The 22,372-nt window shown below is 46.2% G+C and overlaps 1 protein-coding gene across 5 annotated transcripts in view; it reads right to left on the minus strand.

The window, feature by feature from the left end:
• Nucleotides 1–22,372, minus strand: part of SCUBE1 (signal peptide, CUB domain and EGF like domain containing 1) — a 216,090-nt gene that overhangs the window by 88,722 nt on the left and 104,996 nt on the right. For 2 of the 5 annotated variants that reach the window (XM_031938456.1, XM_031938458.1), the window contains exon 5: nucleotides 2,011–2,136. The exons of 2 other annotated variants lie outside the window; for them this stretch is intronic. In XM_031938456.1, coding sequence (XP_031794316.1) covers nucleotides 2,011–2,136 — 126 coding nt within the window. The remainder of the gene's footprint in view (nucleotides 1–2,010; nucleotides 2,137–22,372) is intronic. One more of the 5 variants, XM_031938457.1, reaches the window with a different exon arrangement.

Here is a 22,372-nt window from a genome sequence, read left to right on the forward strand (position 1 = left end):
CCAATAAATTTAATGGGAGGCCAGAGAAGCAAATATCCCCTTTGCAAAATACATTTTCAAAGATGGAAGATACATTGGATAAGGATTAATAATTTACTACTCCTTATAGATATATGACAGTGTTTACGTGTAATTCTGTCTCTTCTTTTGATTTTTTAGAGGACAAATGTTTTTCTGTATTAAATTATAAATATGTATCAAGGAAGGAAGTACAGCTGAGTTATGGGAAGTGGGAAGGTTAACAGTTCTGGCTAGTATTTCTCTCTGTCCTGCTGGGGCTCTATGCAGCTATCACATAAAAACAAAAAGCAAGGCTTTTCCTTCTGATGTTTGCAAATGAACCAGCATCCTAATTTCAGTAGAGAAAACTGTCTGGAGGAAAGAGAGGAATCAAGCCAGAGCAGAACATGGTGGCTGAGATGCCTGATATTCCTAAGTATCTATGGGTATGTTTTGTTCCCTTTACACCATGAGCATTCCTTTGGGGAATCTTTCATGTTGGATTATGCTGCCAAGTTCCTCAAGATCTGAGACCAGGATGGCAACAAAAGAATTTATCAGTGGTGAATTTCTGTGACAAGATTAATGACTTGAACCATTTCCTTTTCCTTACAGTATAACTGTGTCAGAAGGGTGGGTATTGGGGAATTGGGGAGGGGCCCTGGCAATATGACTTTTTAAGACAGATGGCAGAGTAACCTGTCTTCTGAAAATGGCCTCAAGTCAGCATATCCCATGCTGGAAGATAGTCCTTTCTGATATTTTTTTTATCAGATCTTATTTGTGGATAAAGCTCTTTGGGTACTGAGTAAGAAACATAATTACTCTTTATTACTGTATATTATTTAGTTTGGCCATCTTCCATTAGGTATTATTCTAAAGCTTCATCATGTTAAAGGTAATCCTGGGATCTAGAAACCTATCCCAAGGAAACCCAAGTGCTGATGGGTTATTCCAGGCTGAATGGACTTTGAAATCTGTCTAGCAGTGATGGACTGTGTGCCTGCCCCAGTCGGCCAAGTGTAACTAAATCCAGAGAGGCAGAACCTCACTAGGATAGATTTAGGATGATGATAGCTCTCAAAAGCCATCTATGGACAGTGTATGGGGATAAAATGTGATCTAAATCGGAGAGGGCAGGACCCTTACTGAGGAAATCATGGGTCTTGGAATATTGAAGTCCTGGTACTTAATGGTCTAAGAAAAGAAGCTACAATCTAGCAGCCTCTCCAGCCAGGTATCTGGAGACAGAGTTTGGGATGAAAATTTCAGATGCATGGAAAGGCCAATTAAATGGGTATCCTTAGTCTTATAAGCTTCCCCTTGCTCTCAAATCCAAACCCAAATTGTGAAATCCTGTTTTAAAAAGTAAGACTAACTTCAATGTAGTGAGTTCATTTGTTTTACTTGGAGGTTTCCTGGTCTGTAATCTAATACTGTTAACAGGAGTTCTGGAGATATAAATGACAGATCCAGGTCAAACCATTGCTGCCTTGTGCCCCTTGCTTTTCATGTCTTCCTGTTGACATGTATGTCCTTAATCCTTTTCTTTTAGCCTGGCTTTACATGCAAAAATATCAGCTCATCTGGGTCCTGGATTTCATAGTTTCCCATATGAGTTCCATTTTAAGGGAAAATATTAGTCCAGCATCATTTCCCACTTTGGGAGAATTTAGGTGGAAATTCTATGTCCCCAAAAGAGACACTACCAACGTTCACTCTGTTGTACTGCGTTTCTGTTTCCAAGGACAGATTTTGGTTGTTTCCAGGGAAAAGGAAATGGAGAAGGAATCCCTCAAAAGAGTGGGAACCAAAGACTTTATGGCCTGAATATTTATATCTAATCCATTGATTACCAGGCTACAAGTTATCCCGACCCCAAGGCTAGCTGATGATGTTGGTCTCTGGAAAACAATGGCAGCATGAACAAGGCAACACAGAAACACTTTTCTTTGGCAAAGCAGACAGGTTGGGGGGGGGCATTTGACACATCAGTCTCCATCTACCTACGTGTGCAGTCCCTCTGGTTTTTGGCAAGTTCAAAGCCAGGCCTACATTCACAGGCAACCCCACCTTTGGGCGTCTCCCGGCAGATATGTGCGCACCCATGATCTTTGTTCATACAGTTCATACCCTCTGAAAAGAGAGAGAGGAAGAGAGAAGGAGGGGGGAGGAGAGAAAAACAAAATTGGGCTGAAAAGATGTTGCCAATTAAATTTAATCAATGACATGGCTTGATTATTCTACCATCTGCAGAAGTCCTCCCCCTGGACCCCTACCCTCCAGCATTGACTGTGTCTCTGTTAATGGGCAAACTGTCATCCCAACTGGAACTTATGGTCAATCTGGCTTCTCCATCAGAAACACTGTGGAACCCACTGAGATCCATGCGTGATGTTCATGGACCTCATTTTGGCGAATTGTGGTAATTTTCATAATTTAAACTTTTAGGGACAGACTATGAGAGCAGATGAAGATGACATGGAAGCTTCTGACCGAGCCCAAAGTTATTAGATTTTACCGACCCATTAGCCATGCACAGTTAAGTCCCTTGAAAGAACCACTTGTGGATCTCCCCTCAGCACACATCGGTGCTAAGAGAAGCTGCCAACCTATACCAAGAGATGTAAAAGGTGTGCCGTCTTGGCAAGGTGGGCAGTTGGTGGGGTCCCACCCCCCTCTGCCGGGTTGGTCTTGCTTGGCTCCCTGGGGCAAGCGCCTTCTAAGTTCACTGCTGTTCAGCACCAAGGGCAGCTGCTGCTCAGGCTTCAGAAGGGGTGGGGCTACTCTGTGTCTGTCAAAGGGATTTTCCAGCTCGGCACTGTGCGTCTGCCCTGGGGACAGTTCTTGTTCTTCCTGGTTGGGGCTCTAGTTCTAGTTGAATCTCCCCTTTCTAACTGGTAGTCCTGGACGTTTCTGACTGACAGAGCTCATAGGAAGCCATGGTGCAAAAAGCTTTCAGGATCAGGAAGAGCACTGGCTCAAGGAGTGTCTGTCACCAGCTTGCTATGTGACTTCCCCCTCTGGAGAGCTCAGATTTTTGAACTAGATCTCTTTAAGACTCTTTGCAGCCTGCCTATCCCCTGATTTTATCTGCTTGGCTCCTCTCTGATAACCCTCTACTCTGTGCCTTCCTCCCCTCCTCAGCTTTGTTAATACACTGTAATTAGCTGTGAACTCCTTCTTAGGTTCCAGCACCCTTGCTCCACTAGGTTGAGTGGGGCTCCATACTTAGTGTTGGGTCTCCTGTTCTTCCAAAGCATGATCCTAGTTCTGTAGTTCCCTAGTTCAGTTTAACCCTTGAATGATCATGCAAGTGGGTAGAACATCAGAGGGATTGTCTACCTGGATTTACAGCTTGTTCCCTGTGTGAGCTGAGGAAAAATCACTTAGACCATTGGGAGCTCTTTCCCCCCATCTCTAAAATGACGGTATTGGGGCAATCTCAAAGGTTCTTTCCAGCCTTAAATCTGTGCTCTTAAGTATTGACATTTTCTCAGAATTCATACAGTCCTTGAATCTGGTACCAGAGCAGAACACAAATGACAATGGGAAGTCATTTAACTCTCTTGAGCTACAATGGGAGGAGGAGAAGAGGAGTGGGCAATTGGTCTCTAAGGGGTCTTGTAGCTTTGCCTCCTGTCCCATAAGCCAAAGTCATAGCACTAGGGGGGAAAAAACCAGTCACAAATACAACCCCAGATGCCTCAGCAGAGCAAAATATAATCAATGTTCTGTTACGTGCATGTAGCTTGTCAGAAGCAATACTGGCTTTCCTTTGTCAGGAAGCTGCAGGGCTAATGCTGTCCCTCTGTGGTATGGTTTGGGAGGCCTGAGCAAAGCCAAGTTAAGGAGAGAGATCTTCCTTCCTTTTTGCTTTCCTTTCTTCTTTTGGGGAAAAAAGCCATCCAGACATAAACGAAGGATGGTGTGGGGGTTGGGGTTGGGGGTGGAAAAGAGCACTGGACTCTGGAGTCAGAGGGCCTGGGTCTGAATGCTGGTTCTGCCCCTCACTGCTCTCCTCTCTGCTCTCCAAAGTGAGGCTATCACTGACTTGTGTGATCAGCCACTGTTTTGCGTTAGCCATGTTCTTGTTCCCTTCCTCTAGCATGACTAATTGAGGTATAATTCTCATCAAATGGCCAGAGCAACTCTCTGAGCCTGGCTGGAGTTGACAGCCCAGTCCCCAGTGGCCTAGGGCTTCTCTATGGCAGTAAATTCTGCATTTCTATTATTGAGCTGGGAAACTCTCCTGTCTGGAAAGAGGCTGACTTTTGTCCTCCTGTTAAGTAACTAGCTTGAATATCAGCCCTGATATTATGTGGGACTCTGTCACTGCTTCCCCAAAGGAGAAAACTAACACAAGAGGGGTGGATAACACATTGAGGAAGAACTCAGCTCATTATAAGAAAAGACTTCCTAATCAGAGCAGCCTGACAAGGGGAGCCTTGGAAGGTGGTTAGTGTTCAAGCAGGGGCTAAAGGACATATGTTAGAGATTCTGTAGTCTTTCACTGGGTGAGGCATTGAGTAGATGGGGAGATCTCATCTAGCTCACTCCCTCCTTGGACAGCAACCCGAGTTGTCCCTAAAAAGTGATCACGCAACCTCTGTTTGAAGATTGCTACTGAGGAGGAACCCATTACCTCCTGTGGAAATCCACTCTCCTTTGGGATAGCTTTAATTGTCATCTAAAGGTGAGGGGCATTTTCATGATCTTACCCAACAGAAGGACATTTTCTCTTTTTACAGTAAGATTAAATCTGCTCTTGTAAATTTTGTCCACTTGCTCCCAATTCTTTCTTTTGGGAATAGGCAGAATGAGTCTAAGCCCTCATTCACATGACCAACCCTCAAAGGCTTGAGAAGACAGCAGCCATGATGCTTCCCTTAATCCTTGTGGTATTGAAGCCAAAGACCCCTAGTTCCTTCTTCTGTCCTATTTCCATGTCAAGGGTAACATCATTGTTCCAGGTGTCTGTGACTCAGCTTTTCCTTGGCTCCCGACTCTCCCTTTTCCCAACACAAGTCCAACCACTTGCCAAGCCTTGAGGTTTCTAGCTTCACAACATTTTCCCCCACTGTCCCCTTCTCATTACTCACACCACCTTGCTTCCTCCTCACCTCTCATCGCATCGCTCCCCATCACAGTCTCCCCCCCACTCACAGTGATGAAGCACAGATCTAACCACTCATGGCAGCTCACTATTGCTTCTAGAACAAAATCTAAGCTCTGTCTCTGAAAGCACTTTATAAGCTGCTCTTGGCTTCTTCTACCTGCCAGATTACATGTGGCTTCCCCTCCTGCCTTCGGGTCGCCCTTCTCTGCATTCCTGACATCCGGTGCCGCCATCCCTTGGCACTGGCCATCCCTCATGTCCGGCTCTCATTATCTCCTCACCTCCATCTCACAGACTTCCTCCAAGATCACCCCAACGCTGTCCCAGCTCCTCATAATATACTGATAGGCGTACATATTCAGAACAATGTTAACTCCTTGGGAGCAAAGACTACTCTTTTGTCTTCGCATCCTATTACCTCACACGTGCCTGGCACATGCCCGTTAATTGAGTGGCGGCATCCACTGACCTGTTTGCCCTGCTCTAGATGCTCTGAGACAGCTTGTTGCTTTATCTCTCCAAAATGAAAATAGTATCTACCCAGATCTGTCCAGAGTGTAGAATAGTAGGAGGATCACAGTCTGAATGGTGTCCTAAGCACCCAACTCTGGGGTGACATTAGCTTTCTTGGCTGCCACGTCATCCCACTGATTTCTGACCCACCCTTCAACTTTGAGCCTCCAGGACTCTATAACTATTTCAAATAACCATTCCTCTTTTTTTTTTCCCCAAACTGGGCCTGGCTTTTCAGCCCATGATTCCCAGCCAAAGGCAAAAAAGGTCACTGATATAAATCACTCAGCAGTTCAAATTGGGAACACAAATATTACTCCTTCAATATGACTTACCTTTCTGAATTGGCCATTGTGTATCTCTTGTACAGACTGAAAAGGACTGCTTAATAGTCAAACTTAGGCTAAAATGGGAGTAAGAATGCCTTGGAGTGCCTCCTTACCAATTCTGTAGAATATTGGACAAATAAATGCAGAGTGAGCACTATACCCATAGCCAGGGAGACAGGGAAGGAGAACTGACATGGATATAAATTTGACAATGTTCAGAAAACTACCCGTAGTATTCTTCCCAGCCCTTGAGGCACCAGAACAGGGGCTGGTTCTAAAGGAACATCCCAAGATGCATTTTTTAAGAAATTAAACCTCTGGGGAATGTTATTTCCCTTGAATTCTAGTACACATATGTCACAGTAATAGAAAACCATTGGGAAGAAATTTGACCTTCCAGACCTGCCTGCTGTTCTTTGCTCTGATTTCACAACCAACTCCAGGTTTAGCCTTTCCCTATAGCTGAGAAAGAATCTCTTGACACTAAGCCCTGGCAGTCACAAGGCAAATGAGACATCAGAAATAGGAACTCATCAGGATCTGTGATCCATGTGAGCTTTCAAGGTAAGGAGCATTTGGCTGGGCAGGGTGAAGAGCATGCCATTGGAAGAGACAACATTTGGTCCTGTTTAGTTCAGTTCACTCCACTTTGGTGGGGTGAGGAATTGTAACTAGGTTAGAGAGACTAGGACCTTTTTGGTCTTTGGGTTTATGGGATTGGATTTTAAAAATACTCCTTTGGTTTAGCATACAATGACTATAATTAGTTAGGACCCGATGCTACCATATGGCAGGCTGGGATACCCTTCCCCTTCACTGATCTCTTTTCTTACCCTCCTGCCATTCCATGCAAAGACTTTGTCTGTGGCAGCTTCCCACTGGTGTCCCTAACTCTGCCCCTTACCCCTCCTCAGACAAAGGATCTCCTGCCTTCCCTGAACCTAAGGCACAGTTGGTGTGGTTTGTGGTACTTGGCCCAGCATAACCATTACTAATTAGGGCTCAGATGTGGTGTCCTGAAAGGGCAAAGACTTTGGAATTACAGTCTCTGGATTTGACTCCTGGTTTTACAATTTACCTGACTACTGCAAATCCCCTCCCTCTCTGGGCTTTCTAAATAATCATTGCTGAAATTTCCACATATGGCACTTTAAACTTTACTAATCCTTTACCATCGTCTCTATGTGAGATCATTTGACAATCTTGAGAGGTCAGAATTACAGGCACCATTTTCCTCATTTTAAAGCCCAGGTAACTGCTCCAGATGGAGCTCCATGATTTGCTCCTGGCCATTCTAAAAGGACGTGATGGAGGCTGACTTTTAACCTAGAGTTTGTCAAGTCACTTAATCTCCAAGGCTGAAGGTTTAGAGTGCTTTGCATAAACCATGATTCCTGAATTAAATGAACCTCAGTTCTAGCTCTCAATTCTAAGATTCTGTGAAAAATAACCCACTTCCACTGAAGGGAAGACCCCTCATTCTCTTAAGTGATAATTGACTCCCCAGAGAAAGGCTGTTAGATAGTGGGAATAGAATGAGTGCCCCTTCCTGAGGCAGAGAGGAAGGCTTGGAGAGACAGGGAAGAAGGCATTCACTCCATGAAGGAGAAATGATAAAATGATTCAAGTGGGCAGATAACCATTCACCATCTTCAATGTAGAAATCTCTGTGCCAGTCCTTAGGGCAAAACCAAAGACAAAGGCCACACAGTCTTAGAGAAGTACAGGAAAATTGCTGTAGGAGTGGGTGGGAGGGGTTCATTATCATTGTTATCCCACTTTTCATGGATAAAGAAATTGAGTCTTAGAGAAATCCAGGAATTTCCTGTGGGGACATAGGGTGGGAGGAGGGCATTATCATTGTTATCCCACTTTTCATGAATGAGGACTGAATTCCTGTACGCTCAGACCTTCTCTAGAAAACTTCTATCCTGGCAGGACCACAGGAAACAACAAGGATGGGACACAGACTGGCCATGCCATGGCCACAGGGCTATGGCTACCCCAGCTGTGGCCTTTAGATCTTATGGGTTAATAGTGAAAAAGCAGCTGGCTCAGGGAAGCCTTTAGCAGGTGACCAAGGGCACGGCTAGAGCTGGCTGCCTCCCACAGGTACCCCATTCTCTTCCCATGCTCTGACGGTAACAGAGAGTGTTCACCAGACACTAGTCATTGTTGGACCAGAAAGCTGGGGCCCAGCCAACCTGAGGAGCTTAGACCTGACATGAAAGGAACCCAGGGCTGGCAGGGTCAACATTCTCTGACTACAAGATTCTTTTGGTTTCTGACGTGGGATGATCAAAAAAACGGAACCTCTGGGAAGCTGTTGTCATAGATACTGACCTGTGACATATGATCATCACTCCTGGCCCTTTGGTTTGGGCTTTGTCCAGGGTTTCTGGAAAGCATCCCCTGTTCTGCCCACTCAGAGTGATCTTTCCTTTCCCATCCCTTGACTAAAGAGAGACAGGAGAGAGGCAACCCTAACCCTTAGTTGTATGATGGGGACTCAGGGTCCCCAGCTCATGTATGTATGTCCAGCCATCCAAGAGAGCTCCCCCTGAAGGCCTCAGAGCCACAGCCAGATGAGTGCCTGGGGGGGAGGTCACAGAGGGAAAGAGGCTTTCAAGTCAGGTTGGACTGTCTGGCCACTGAAGTCCCTTCCAAGGCCCCTGAAATCCTGTGACCCAGAAATTCACATAAATGATGGTCATTCTCCTAGTGACAATGACAACAACTGATATTTATATGGTGATCAGGGTTTGCAGAGTATTTTACATAGACAACTGGTTCCTAGATGGGGAGGGAGGAGGGGTCATGGAGCTTCCTCATTTTACAGGTATGGAAACTGAGGTCCAGAGAGATGCTGATTTGCCTTAAGTCACATGACTAGGAAGGATCTAAATGTGGGTTTGACCCAGCTCTTCCTCCCTCTAAATACAGCTGGTCATCCATGCTGCCATCTACAATCTCCCTTGATCATCCCCACACCCATGTGACTTAGGATTAGGGGTAATTGTTCCCATTTGACAGATGAAGAATTGAAGCTGAGATAAATGTCTGAAGTGGTCTTTGAGCCAGAACCTTCCCATTTTTAAGTCCAGGTCTTGATCCAACCACTTACTCATCCCCACAAATGACACAAATCTCTGGGACCCACCTGACCCCAGGGAGCACAAACACAGATCTATGGGACCCTGTACCCAGGCTTCTTAGCTCTGCCACGAATAGCTCTCCCCTGGCTTTGTCCTGCCTTCCACAGCCACTACAGGGTCTAACACCAGCCCATATGTCTGGACTTTCTTTGCCTGGATAAGGTACCTCATGGCAGCCCTGGGGCGGAAGGGAAGAAGGCCCTTAGCAGCAAAAGCTATCTCTCTGCCTCACAGACCTATTATCTAGTTGTGGATTTCATGGAATATTTCTGAAATAAATTAAGAGGTGAGGAGGAAGTCCAGACCTCCAGGTAATGAATGGACATTACACTACAATAGCTAAATACAGTGTTTGCCCCTTTCTGCCCCACCACACCAAGGTGTGTTCATATTCTTTGCCCGGGACAAATTCGGCAAACGCATCTTCTGAAGAGGTGTTTCCTGGAACTTCTTGGCTCAGATCCATTTATCATCTGGGCCCCTCCCCCCCCCACACACACACTTAAAAGACCAGGACCACTTTTCCATTCCAGGTGAATCCATTTGAGATGTTCAGCTGTTTGGAAGTTAGGGTGTGTAGTGCAGGGGTCCTGGCTCAGGGGCAGGGGAAGTACAGAGAAGGCTCCATGGACATATGGGATGTGGGTTTGAGGCTTGACACCACTGTGGTAACCTGCTTACCGGATGTTGGATCTCTCCTTTCACTTAGCACAATGGGAAGGATGCTGAAGTTGGGCAGAAGGCATGGGTTCCAATGCTTCCTTTGCCATCTATTAACTGGCATCTTGGGCAAGACAGATCCCCATGAGGTCCCTCCATTAAGTTAGGGAGCTAGAACAGAGGAGGCCCAGTTTCTCCTAGTTCTAGTGGGTGTCTCTGACCTCAATTTCTTTATCTGTTAGATGAGAGCTTTGGAGTGGATGATTTTGAAGTTTCCCTCAAATTGTGAATCATGTGTTAGTTTGGGCTTATCCAGAAACATAGTTGGGGACCTTAGGCAAACTTCTTCCCCTCTTTGGGCCTCCTGGAAAACAAAAAGATCCAACTACATGTTCCCTGTGCTTCCTGCCAGCTGTGACACCCTTGGCTTAAGGACCAGGAAAGGTGAAAAATATTTGATGTATAAATCAAAATATTTCCTAAAAAGTAACACACAGTTCTGAGAAGGAAATGCGATCTTCAGATTGGATTGGAGGCCAAGCAGAAGCACTTTGTTTGCTCACAAACCCCATGGGCAGTGGCCCAGGCAAAGGGAACTTGTCTGGCTGCAGAAGCAAGTCCTGGTAGAACACCCAACACCTGAAGGTGGGGAGAGGGCACTCTGGGAGTACAAGAAGGAGAAAGGTCATGAATTGCAGGGAGCCCCCTTCCACAGCCTCCCCCTTTGGGCAGAGCTGGGCTGGATTTTTGGATCCAGCTATGGGAGCCTGAGAAGTTGGAGGGAGCAGTTTTCTTGTTCCTAACATTCCTCCCAATCCCCCAGAAATCAGTGGGGGGGGGGGGTGAGTGAAGGAAGGTGGCTAGACTTCTGCTTTTGGCTGTGGGTGCTAGTAAAATCCCAGCCAGATGCTTGAAATGGAAATAAATAATAGCAATAAATTGGCAAAGTGTCGCAGATTCTGGAGAAGAAAATTTCAGTTAGGCTTTGTGGTAGTGGGCAAACAGCCCTGGACCCCGAGCAGAGAACTGAGTTTGAAGACTGCTTTTGGTATTTCCTAACTACACAATTCTGAAAGAATTCACTGCCAGAGAGGGATGGTGGTCAGGGGGCAACAGTAGTGTTGGAGGACCTGGAGTTAAAGCCTGTTTCTGCTTCCCACTATCCGTGGGAACCTCAGCAAATCACTGATCCTCCCTTCCTTCATGTGTCAAAAAACAAAACAGAAAACCAAGAAGGCTGGGAGCTATGTCCTCTGAAGACCACCACGTCAGGTCCCTGTTCTCAAGGAATTTCCATTAACTTGTGACAAAAGCCAAGATCGTTTAAGGAGGGAGAGAGCAGTAACCCCTGTTACCCCTTATGTTAGGAGGTTTAGGAGATGCTGCCCTTAACAGAAAGAGAATTAGGGAGGGAGAGTCATCACTCCCTCTGGCTGACCCTCATCTATAAAGAGAGCCCTAGGTTTCCTCTGTCTCAATAAGATTTGGCCATCTTTCCGGCAAGGTTGTGGGGATTGAGGGGGATAATGTGCAGAACTGCTCCAAGGGCATCAGGTGCCCCAAAGTCGGCATCGTTAGTCTCATCCTGATGCAGCCTCCCAGCAAATTCTCTGATGCTTGGTTTTCACATGTTTAAAATGAAGGATCCAGTTTAAAAAGGATCCAATTACTGACAGAGTGGAGTGACAGGCTGAATCTATGTGGGTTTGAGAAAAGTAAGACTAAAGAATGATTCTGAGAGAAGGAAAAGAGAAAAGTGTTCAAATACATTGATATAGACATATCAAAGACTCACCAAACAACTTAACATTTTAAAGAAGATATAGTGTAGGCTATGGAACCAAGCCAACAATAATAAGATTAAAAATAAAGTGGGGAAAAGAGGAAGATTGAATAGGGCAATTGCTTGGGGTGGGTGGGATAATGATAACTGATGATTAAATAAAAGAGAGCTACTCAGATTTTTTTTTTAAAAGAATGGTTCCAAGATTATGATCCGAGGCAAGAATTTTGAGCATGATGGTACCTTTGAGTAGAATAGGAGAGTTTAGAAAACAGGTAAGATGAGAAAGACGGGAAAGCTAATGGAATATTTCAGTGGATGTCCAGCAAGTAATTGATGTCATGATACTAGAATTCAGGATAGATTAGAGCCAGCCTTATAGATGTGGTAGTTAACTACAGAGATATAGGAATATAATATATGGGACCTGATAAGTTTATGGAAAGAGACCAGCAGATGGACAGAGAATGAGACAGAGACAATGAGAGATAGGGAAAACAGAGGGGAGAAAGGTAAGAAAATGAGAGAAAGAGAGAAAAAAGATGAGGGAGAGAGATAGAGAGAGAGAAAGAGGAGAAAGAGAGAGAGGAGAAAGAGACAGAGAGAGAGGAAAATAGACAGCTCTTCCCTGGACTAAGCCTTTCCATTCAATTTAACAATTATTTTTTAAGCTGTTTGGGTTTATAGCAATAAGGCAGTCAGGTGGTGCAGTGGACAGAGTGTAGTGGAGTCAAAAAGACTCATTTTCTTGACTGTAATCTTGCCTCAAACACTTATTAACTAGGCAAGTCTCTTCACCCAATTGCCTCAGTTTCCTCCTATGTAAAATGAGCTGGAGGAGGAAATGGTGAATCATTCCAGCATCTTTGTCATGGAAATCCCAAATGGGCCACAGAGTCAGATATGACTAACCAACAACAGAGTCCATAGTAAAATACAAGGCGTGCTAAGGATCTGTTCAAAGATCAGCAAAAGAATCTTTACCTTAAGTGATTTATTTTCTACCACACTTAGGGCAGAAGGGACTAAAGAACCAGCTAAAGGGAGTGAGGAAAGAAGGAATTAGACTGGTTGGGGTTTTTAAGTGGAGGGATAATGGTTTTTAGGTGGAGGGATAATAAACACAGTTAAAGACCCCAGTGTGGCCAAGGATTGAGGCCTGGATTTGGCCATGAAACCACTGGTGCTAATCTTAGCAAAGTCAGTGAAGATCAAGGAGACCTTTGAAGATGGAGGGCAAAGGGATGAGGAAATAAGAGGCCCAAAAGTCATCCATTCTTTCCATGTCTGGCTGAGAGCAGAAGGGCTCTAGATTGAGCCTGAGAAGTTGGCAGGGTCAATGCAAGGGTTTTTAAGGAGGTTTGCAAATAATACAAAGAATGCAGGTAGGAGATCATGAGGGTTGGGGCCCAAAGCCTAAGGCCTCAGCCCTGATAAGAGACTATTCTGGGAGGGGACAAAGCAGTGATAAGAAGGGCCGTGTCTGATGGCTTCTTAGTCTGTTCTGGCTGGACAGCAAGGAGGCCAGAAGCTAGGTAGGAGTCTCCTTCCTCTAGGAAGGCCCTTAGCAGACTAGTGCCAGTGTCCAGGCCATGGCAGAATAAGGTAGCTGCCTTTAAGCAGGCCTGGAGGAGGGGGAGCAAATGAACTGAGGGCAATAAAACACAATAATTAGAGCTGTCCCAGCAAGGGCAGCAAGGGGAGCTCCCCATCACTGGAGACCTCAATTTGGGGCAGAGATGGAAGAGAGCATTCCTGCTCTGGCAGAGTTGCGTTTCATGTCTTGTGAAGACAATTCTTTGGTTCCGGGGACTCTGAAAGCCCAGTTTGGGGCTCCTCCAACTCCATCTGGGCATGTCCCTTTGGTGACCCCAACAAGGGCTAGGGCAGTTTTTTAGGAAAGAGATCATGTTTCAGGTAATGAACCTTAGGGTTTGCTTCCAGCCACGTTCTGGATAGCTTCGGAGAGAAAGACTTTGTTTTGTTTTATTTTATTTTATTTTTTTTTTGCTCTGGCCCTAAAACAGCTCCTTTGTGTTGGAGCTGAAAAAATTCAGCAAAACCTCAGCAGCCTGTGACCACGGGAGATGTAATTTCCCCCTCCCTGCCCCAGGCTTGGCGGTACAAATTGCCTCCCTGCAGCTCTAGGAGTAGGTGGCCAGTGATCAGTCTGCAGACATGCTGATTTGCTGGCCCACCATAATTGGTTTGCCTGGACACTGCTCATTTCCCCCTTATTAAACTCTTCATCCAGCTCTGATCCTGTATCCGATTGCTGCTACTGCCTCAGCTCCACTCCCTACAGCATCTCCCTCCCATACATCAGAGGCAGGAACTGCTATGGGCAATCTGGACCTCCCACAACACACCCTGCTCATCCAGGCAGTGGGGTGCAGGAGATTTGACCCTCCGTGGTCATCTTCATTTTTGTAGATGAGGTAGCTGAGGTCCAGAGCTGGGAAGGGACTTATTTGGAGTCACCCAGGGGAGCTCTGGCCTCTGGACAATGAGCTTGGGATCAGCAAGACTTATCCAAGCACTGGCTGAGACTGGGGGTCCGGAGAGCAGGGAACTTTCTTTTTCTTTTCTTTCGTTATTTGTCTTTCTTTGGGTTCCTAGCACTTAGCACAATGTCTAGCACATAAGAGGTACCCAATAAATGCCTGTAGACTAACTGTATGACCGTGAGAGTTTCAATCCCCTCATTTATAAAAAATGGAAAGTTATTTACACTATTCTTTTCCTATCCCATTCCCCAGAATTGTTGTGAGGAACATGCTTAATCAACCTCAAGGGACTATAAAATGGGGAGTTTTCATTATTATTCCACAAGATCGCTGTTCAAGAGCATCCATGAAATTACTCGGTCACAGGGATATGGCTGATAGCTTTCTCCCCAGAGCTCCATGTGTTCTAGGACCCACTCTATTAACATTAGGTTCTGGGTGAATCACATTCCTTTTTGTGGTGTAATTTGGAAATCTAGAATTTGTATTTGGAGCAGGAACCGAGATCTGGACTTCTAAACATTGAAGCTCTGTGGTCAGTGGTGGAAGCCAAAGAAAGACAAGGCAAGGTTGTCAAGTTGGGACATACTAGCAATCAATGCTGTAATGGCTGGGGAAGTGCGGTTATAGAGAGGGAGCCAGCCCGAGAGCTAATATTGTGCATTTTCTGCAAATGGGGCCTTTGACTATCCCAGGAGCTAATAATAAAAAAGCTAGATGTTCAGGCACACCCTGAAATGCTGACGTTCTCCAAATGTTTATGAACACAGGGAAAGGCAGGCAGGGACTTATCCAAGGTCAACGATCCAGGATTAAAATCTCACTCTTCAAAGCCTCCATCCACTAACTAGTCCTGACTCCATCATTATTAAGGAGAAAAACCCCAACCTCCAAACTCCATTTTCCATTTGGTCCTGGGGCAGAAGGGTGTTTTAAAATGCTTCCCAATTCTTGACCTGTCAGCATGTGATAATTCTTCCTGAGTTTCTACTTGGCTCAATCCAATTTTAACCAACTTAGCAAATCATCTCTTTCTGCTCTCCTCCTAACACACACTTCCATTATGTAGGAAGCTCTTTGCTCTTAATTAGGTTTCCTTGTGCTTTCTCAGCAGCACTCTAGACAGATAATACTTTTTCTTCCATTTCAGACTTAAAGCTTCTCCCCTATCTGCTGTCATGGTGCCATTTTAAGGAAGTTTTTTCTCTGAAATCCAATTTATAAGACCCATAAATCAGGAGATGACGATTCAGATTGCAGAAACAATCTCATTTTACCAACGAATTTATTCCTGCAATAGGAATTATTTCCATGGACCTCACAGAACCTTGTTGAAATAGTGCCTCTTACTTGATAGAAAATTCAGGAATGGACAGAGATACCTACAGTTGCAAGAAGGCGACTTAGAATATAGAACAGAAGATGCTGTGGCCGGAGTCCCTCTGGAATGTTAAGGACCCCTCGGCAGCTGGAAGCTCCAGGAACTTAGAGTTGAAAGGCCTCTGCCTCCTTGAAAGTGAGACTACGAATGCTCAGAGGCATTGGCTAGGTTCCTCACACATGAGTGAGTGTGAGATGTGTGGGCCCAAGTTCAGGCCTGGTCCGCTGCAGCCAGGGGCTCATTGGACCAGATCTTAGCTTGCAGGGACCAAAGAACCTTGCCCCAAGCCCCATGCTCTCCTGTCCATCTTCCCTGGGCTCTGGTCCATGGTGACTGGACCTTCCTCTTGTTACCAGCTTTAGCCCCTGCTTGGTGTCTCACTACACACTTGTCTGGGACTCTGAGGATCCACAGCTTTGCTAGGCCCCGGCTCTAGAACTGTGGCAGGTCCCAGTCCTCGTCAGCCTTGCCATTCCCCCCAGACCATGATGGGTCAGGAGCTGGATAGCATCCTAGAGGCAGGGGAGTTCGGGGTCGGCTAAGTCACTTAGCTTCCTTCTTTGTAAAATGGGGGGGGGGGGAGGTGCTGGGCTCGATGGCCCCTTCCAAGTCTAAATCCCATGATCCCCTGCAGGACCAACCTAGAACAAAACCCAGGCCATCTCTGAAATGATAACATGCCAGTGGGAATTCCTCGAGTCCAGTACAGATCACTTTCTCTGATCACTTTGGTCTGGCTGATGAGGAAAGGGGTTTCTAGGAGGCAGAAAGCACCGTCCCTCCCCTGCCCCACAAAGTTCAGAAGTTCACCCAGCTCCAGTGACTCTCTGTGACCTCCTCTGCTTTCTGTTAAAGCCCTTCACAAGCTGGTTCTAATTTAGTTTTCTGGCCTTGCTCCCCATTACTTCCCCTCATGAATTCCACAGTCCAGAGAAGCTGGTCTCGCTGCGCTCCAATGCGACCCTCCAGCTCTCCTCCCTGCGTCCACCCGACTCTGGCCCAGGCAGCAAGGCCCTACCTTGACTCTGGGAAGCCTTCCCTGACTAGCAGGCACCCCCCTGCCCCCCATCCCATGATTCCATTTCCCCATGCACATGATGTCTCCCAGACAGACCTCTAGCTCCTTCAAAGGACAGACTATTTAATTCCTAACTTTAGAGTCACAATCCAGCCCGGGAAAGCTGGCCCTTCACCTTGACTGCCTCAGCTTCTTCAGCTGGAAAATAGGGTCATAACAGCACCTACCTCCCGGGTCTGCTATGAGGATTAAATGAGACTATAATTGTAAAAAGCTTAGTAAGTGCCCAGCACACAGGAGGCACTCAATAAATGCTATTGTCATTATCGTTATTACTAATATTAGCAGTAAAGTAAGGTTTATATAAACCTTAAAGCTTATATAAAAGCCATTGCTGTTGTTCTTAGATAAATAAAGAGCATGTTGATTAAGTATTTATTTTGCACCAAGTACTGTGCTAAGCCCTGGGGATAAAACGGCATGCAAAAAAATAGCTGAATCTTAAGGAAACTATATTTTTTTTTAAAAGAGAAAGTAACATATTAGGGGAACTAAAAATGGGGGTGGTGGAGAAATGGGCCTCTTTGGGGTCAAGATGGTGAAGAGGGGGAAGAAATGTGAGTTGAGCCAGGAGTGAAATGAATAAAGACAGGACCCCTCATAAGGAAAGTTCTGAGAGAAGGAGTCACCAGTGAGAAAGGCTGGACCTGGGAAAGGAAGTCTATCCACAGTGGAGAGGTGGCTGTGGAGAGGACGTAGGACAGAAGTCCACTGAATGAACAGAATAGGGAATAAGAGGTGTTCTGAACCCTTGCATGCTGGCCAATCCTGGTCCTTGGGCACTTTAGGAAATGAAGGCTGACTAATCCTGGACCAGGAAACTGGCTCCCACACTCTTTGCCTGCATTTTGGACACTTGCTCATGGCGCACATTCACATTACTCTAGTGACTTAGGGCCTTTCCTCTACAAACCTGTGTGTTGGCCACGTAGTATTACTGAGACCATTTCACAGGAAACACAGCACATCACTGATTCACTGTTCAATGGTAGATAAGAGATTTCCCCTCTTTCAGCCATTTTTTAAAATAAAATTAAGAATTTGAACTCTAAGATTCCTTCCAGCTCTGCAGTTTCTTGAGATTTTAGTGTTATAGTTTGAAGAAAGGTCAATTGGACCAAGATTGAAAACCAAAATATGGCTATTTATAGAGATGGAATAAGCAATTTCCTTCAAAGCACTGCTGAAGCTTTGTCCTCTCCAGATCTCCCAGCTTCTAGGGCCTCCGTCCCTAGCCCTGGAAGTTACCTGGCATCGATGTGTAAACATAGATCATATTTGTTTCTTTGTGTCCGTGGCTCCTCCAGGATAACATCAGCTCTTTCAGGAAGGTTTTGTCCCTTTAGTCTTTGTGTCAGCTGAACTGGCACTTGGCCTCTTGGACCCATCTGATAGCTGTTTGTTGTCTAATTGTTAATAGGCCTTCCTGATCTTTCAGGGCCTTTCAGGGTCTCCAGCGCTCCACGGCCCTAGGGATGCCTAGAGTCAGCCTGGACAATGACCAGTTTCAGAGGGGATATTCCCTGCACCATTCAATCATTCATGTGCAAAAGAAATGGGATCCACTTTCAAAGAACCTCAGAAAGATTTCCCATAGAAAGGTTGATGACAAAGCTCTGCCCAGTGGTCCACCCCAAGAAGTAGTCACCGAAGATTAAATATCCATAGGGAGGGAGGTACTACATTATTCAGTGGTTATTACCCTCATTTTTCATGAGAAGAAACTGAAGTTTAGAAGGTCAAATGATTTGTACTTGAGGAAGTTGAAAGATTCAGGAAGGTTAAGGAACTTGCCACTCAGCCTGTGGATGTGGGACAGGATCGCCCCTCTTGGAACAAAAGACTCATCTGGGTCATCAAATGGTATTGAGACTCATTGCCAACTAAGCTTCCCTAGAAGCACTAAAATTATAGCACTGAAGGGTGCTAAAGATTAGGTTTCCTGGGCAGGGCAAGACCTATGGAACATCTACTTTATGAACTGCTCTGGAAAGGTCAGAGATAGAGTACTGATGACTCTGGGCCACTAAGGATCTGCTTATATTTCATCACAACCTGACATCTTGCACTGGCTCCTCGTCCCCGCTGTTAGAATTCTTACAAGGTGCTAAGTCAGTTATCTAATTTAGCCTGGTACTTAACAGTTCTCTAGCTCACTAATTGGAATTCTACAAGATTCACAAGTCAGAGAGGAGTCCAGGAGATTCACAAGTCAGAAGCCCACAATCCCACTCTCGGAGGAGGAGTCAACCTCTGAGTTCACACCTCTAAAAGAGCATATAAAAGGACAAGCCCACTGAGAGCATTCTGGGAGATTGAGAAGCCAGGATTCAGTTGGGCAGAATGAAGGAAGACAGAGAAGAGGTGGCAGGCTGTCCTGTGGAGAACATGGAAACCAAGATCCAGAAGGCATCTAGAAAACTAGCCGAGCCCCAAGTGAAGGAAAGAGAAAATAAAGGATTTGGACTTTAACAGCTGGCTGCATTTGAGGTGATTATTTCACAAAACTGAAAGGAAGGCTGCCTTCAGAAGGCAAGCCCCAAGAAATCTGCTCCCAGAGAACATCACACTTTAGAGAAGAGAACATTACACCCACCATCTCTGACCCAGGGGATATGGGAAAATTATACTGCTATTAAGACTTAGGAATGAGGAGGGAATGTTAGTTGTTGTGGGCCATCCCCAGAGGGGATCATGCAGTAGAAGATCCCTGAGCCCCTGGTTTCAGGGCCCATGAGTTGATTACTCGAATGTAAAATGAGGGAGTTGGACTGGAGGCCTTCCAGCTTCTCTCCTATCTCTAAAGTTGCATGATTCTGGGACATTCACATCTTTTAACCAAAGGAACGGATGTCCCTCTCCTCCCACCATTCCTCCTGCAAGCACACTCAGCAGCGTCCACTGCACAGCCCAGCAGTGCTTCAAGGCCTGTCCTGCCCTGGCCGCCTGCTGCCCCTGCTTTCCTCAGCTCTCCAACATGGACTCTATCCGCATTCATCTGGCCTTGCTCCCTGCTCTGACGGGCATGGAGGCCAGACTCGTGATCTTTGCCTTCCTTTGCGCTCCCTCTCCCCAAAGACTGATGTCGTTCAAAGGTCAACAGGAGGCAGGCCCCATGTGGGCTCCAGACTCTGTCCCTCCCACCCACCAGACACTTAAGGGCTTGTGAAGTGAACTTTGGGAAGTTCCCTTCAGCAAAGGAAAAGATGCCCGGGCCTTCTGGGGTCGCCCGGCTCCACCTCTTCCCTGGAAGTTGGGGAGTAGTCGGCTGTGTGCCTACAGATTGAAGACTGTTTAGGTTCACCATTGTGGGGTGGGTGTCCCCTGGATCCTTCCCGTGGAAGAAGCCCAGCCAGGGAAACCGACTCCAAGGAAAGGAGGAAAGCTTGTATTGAAGGTATCAGAGCGCTTCTTGGCTCCAGGGCATAGCAGAACTCTCCCCCTTGGAGGATGGGGAGCGGTCAGACCCTGCAAGCTGTTCCAAGGGAACGAGAGGTCCTGGAAAGACCGGGGGCTTCCCATCCTCATCAGGCTCTTGTCGAGGGGATTATGAAACGTCGAACGTAAACTCCTCCGACCTTTGTACCCCCGATCCCAGAGAGGGCCGGGCTTAGACTAAGTGTTCAATAAAGGCTTGCTGGATTGAAATGAATTGATTTCCTGTTCAGGGACATGTTGGCTTAGATGGTCCCCGAGCTGCTTCCAGCTCTGGGCTTCTGTGATAGGAATAATAAGAAAACTTTCCATCTGGCTAATACAGGACATCGAGCTTAATCAAGCCCTGACTCCTCCACCATTTCATTGGATCCAAACAGCAGCCATCTGAGGGAGGCTGGGCAGGCCTCATTAGGCCTCTTTCACTCAAGTGGAACATGATGGGAAGGGGAAATTGAGCTACTCCCAGCCCTGAGCTCTCTCCCTGGCCACAACCCCCACGCCCAGCCCAGACAGGATGCTCCCTTTCAGGAGCCTGGCTCTAGACTCTCCGTCTGTACTTCTTGCAGCAATGGTGAGAGGGGGGCCTTTGGAAGGCCTGCACGGGCAGCCAGACAGCTCCTGTCGGCTCCGCAGCTGCTCGGGGTCACTGCTTTGGACAGCAAAAGAAGATTGGGAAGTTCTGGTTCTGGTCCAGGCTTGGGGTCTATTTGCCGAGTGACTCTGGGGTGTCCAGTTCAGACACCGCGTCTACATGTCTGCTACATGTGCATCACAGGGACAAGCCCTAGAAATGCTCTCCTAGATGCTCAGCTTCTGCACAACAGGAGTCAGACCAGGAAGGTCCATTGGGAGTGGGGGGAGGTCCCCCTCCAGCCCTGGCCCTCCATGTCCCATTTTTGAAGGGCTCTTTGTGTCCTGATGTTCTGTGTTCTAAGATCTTATGGCATAAGCATTTATGGAGCACCTACTGTGTGCTAGTCATATGCTAAACATTGGGATTATGAAGAAAGGTAAAAAAAACAAAAAACACTTCCTATCCCCAAGGAACCCATGGGCTACAACACAAGCACAAGTACACAAAGTGCACAAACAAGCTAGAGATGCTAGGATAAATTGGAAATAATTACAGGGAAGGCTCTAGCACTAAGGGGAGTGGGGAAAGGCTTCCTGCAGGAGGGAAGTGGGGAGGGAAAGGGTTCCAGGCTTGGGAGACACAGGGAAAGCCAGTGACCATTTCCCAACTCCAGATCACAAACTAGGCAGGGGTGAGTATCTGCTGCCTCTGGGGTAGAAGTGGGAAGGCAGGTGAGGAAGGACATTGGAGGACTGAAACAAGATTTTATATTTGGTCCCGGAGGTGATTTGCAGCCACTGGCTTTATGGAGTAGGCAGTCAGTCCTGGGCTTTAGGAAGCTCACTATGACAGCTAAGTGGAAGGGAGAAGGAAGGGAGGTAGGGAGGGAGGGAAGGAGATTATTATTATTAAACTTATTAAACTAGCATTATGTTCTAGTCACTGTGCTAATCATTGAAGATACAAAGACCAAAACCTCAAAAATTTTACATTCTATTGGGTGAGACTGACCATTTATGGAGTTGTGGTCAGAAAGGTATGTTGGTCTGAGAAGTCACAGGGATGGTGAGAGGAGCCGTGGTGTGATTGGATGATCCAGCTTGTCCAGAAGTCTTGTTAGTGTTGATTTGATTGCAGTTCCCAGAATAAGACAGAGCAAGGTAATGCAGCGAGGGGGAGGCAGACTGTCATTAGCAAAGGGAAAGGACTTTTGCTCCAGGTTTGCTATCAGGAGAGCTGCTCTTGAACAAAACCTGCTCCAGGCTGCCCCTTTGTGTCTGAGACCAGATTTGAACTCAGGGTCCTCCTGACTTCAGGGCTGGTGCTCTACCCACTGCGCCACCGAGCTGCCCTGAAAACAGGGATTCTCGACCTGTTTTTGGCTATGGATCCTTTTACCAGTCTGGAGAAATGGAATCAGAATTAGAAGAATGTCTTTAAATAGTTGAAGGAAAGGCTAAATTCCATTTGGAGGATTAATGAAAGTAAAGCTGGATTTTTTTTTAATTCCAAGTTCATAGAGCCCCTGAAATCTATGGATGGTAAGCCCAGGAGGTGTCCAAGGTCCCTTTCTGTTCTTACAATTCTCCCAGGGACTTTTCTCTTTCACACTTTATATGCATTATTATTATTATTATTATTAATGAGGACCATCACCACATCAGAACTGAGCTTTCAATCTTATCCTATAAATAGATCAGCTGGGACACAGCCTGGGTTGGGGCTGGGGGGGGAGGGGGAGGGGAGGCTCTCAGAACTCCTTGTATGTGACTTGATGATTGGACTAGATGAGCTCTAAAATTCCTCTTTCTAAATGTTTGTTGATTTGAATTAAG

The sequence above is a fragment of the Sarcophilus harrisii genome, chromosome 5, assembly GCF_902635505.1.
Source record: "Sarcophilus harrisii chromosome 5, mSarHar1.11, whole genome shotgun sequence".
NCBI classification, from domain to species: domain Eukaryota; kingdom Metazoa; phylum Chordata; class Mammalia; order Dasyuromorphia; family Dasyuridae; genus Sarcophilus; species Sarcophilus harrisii.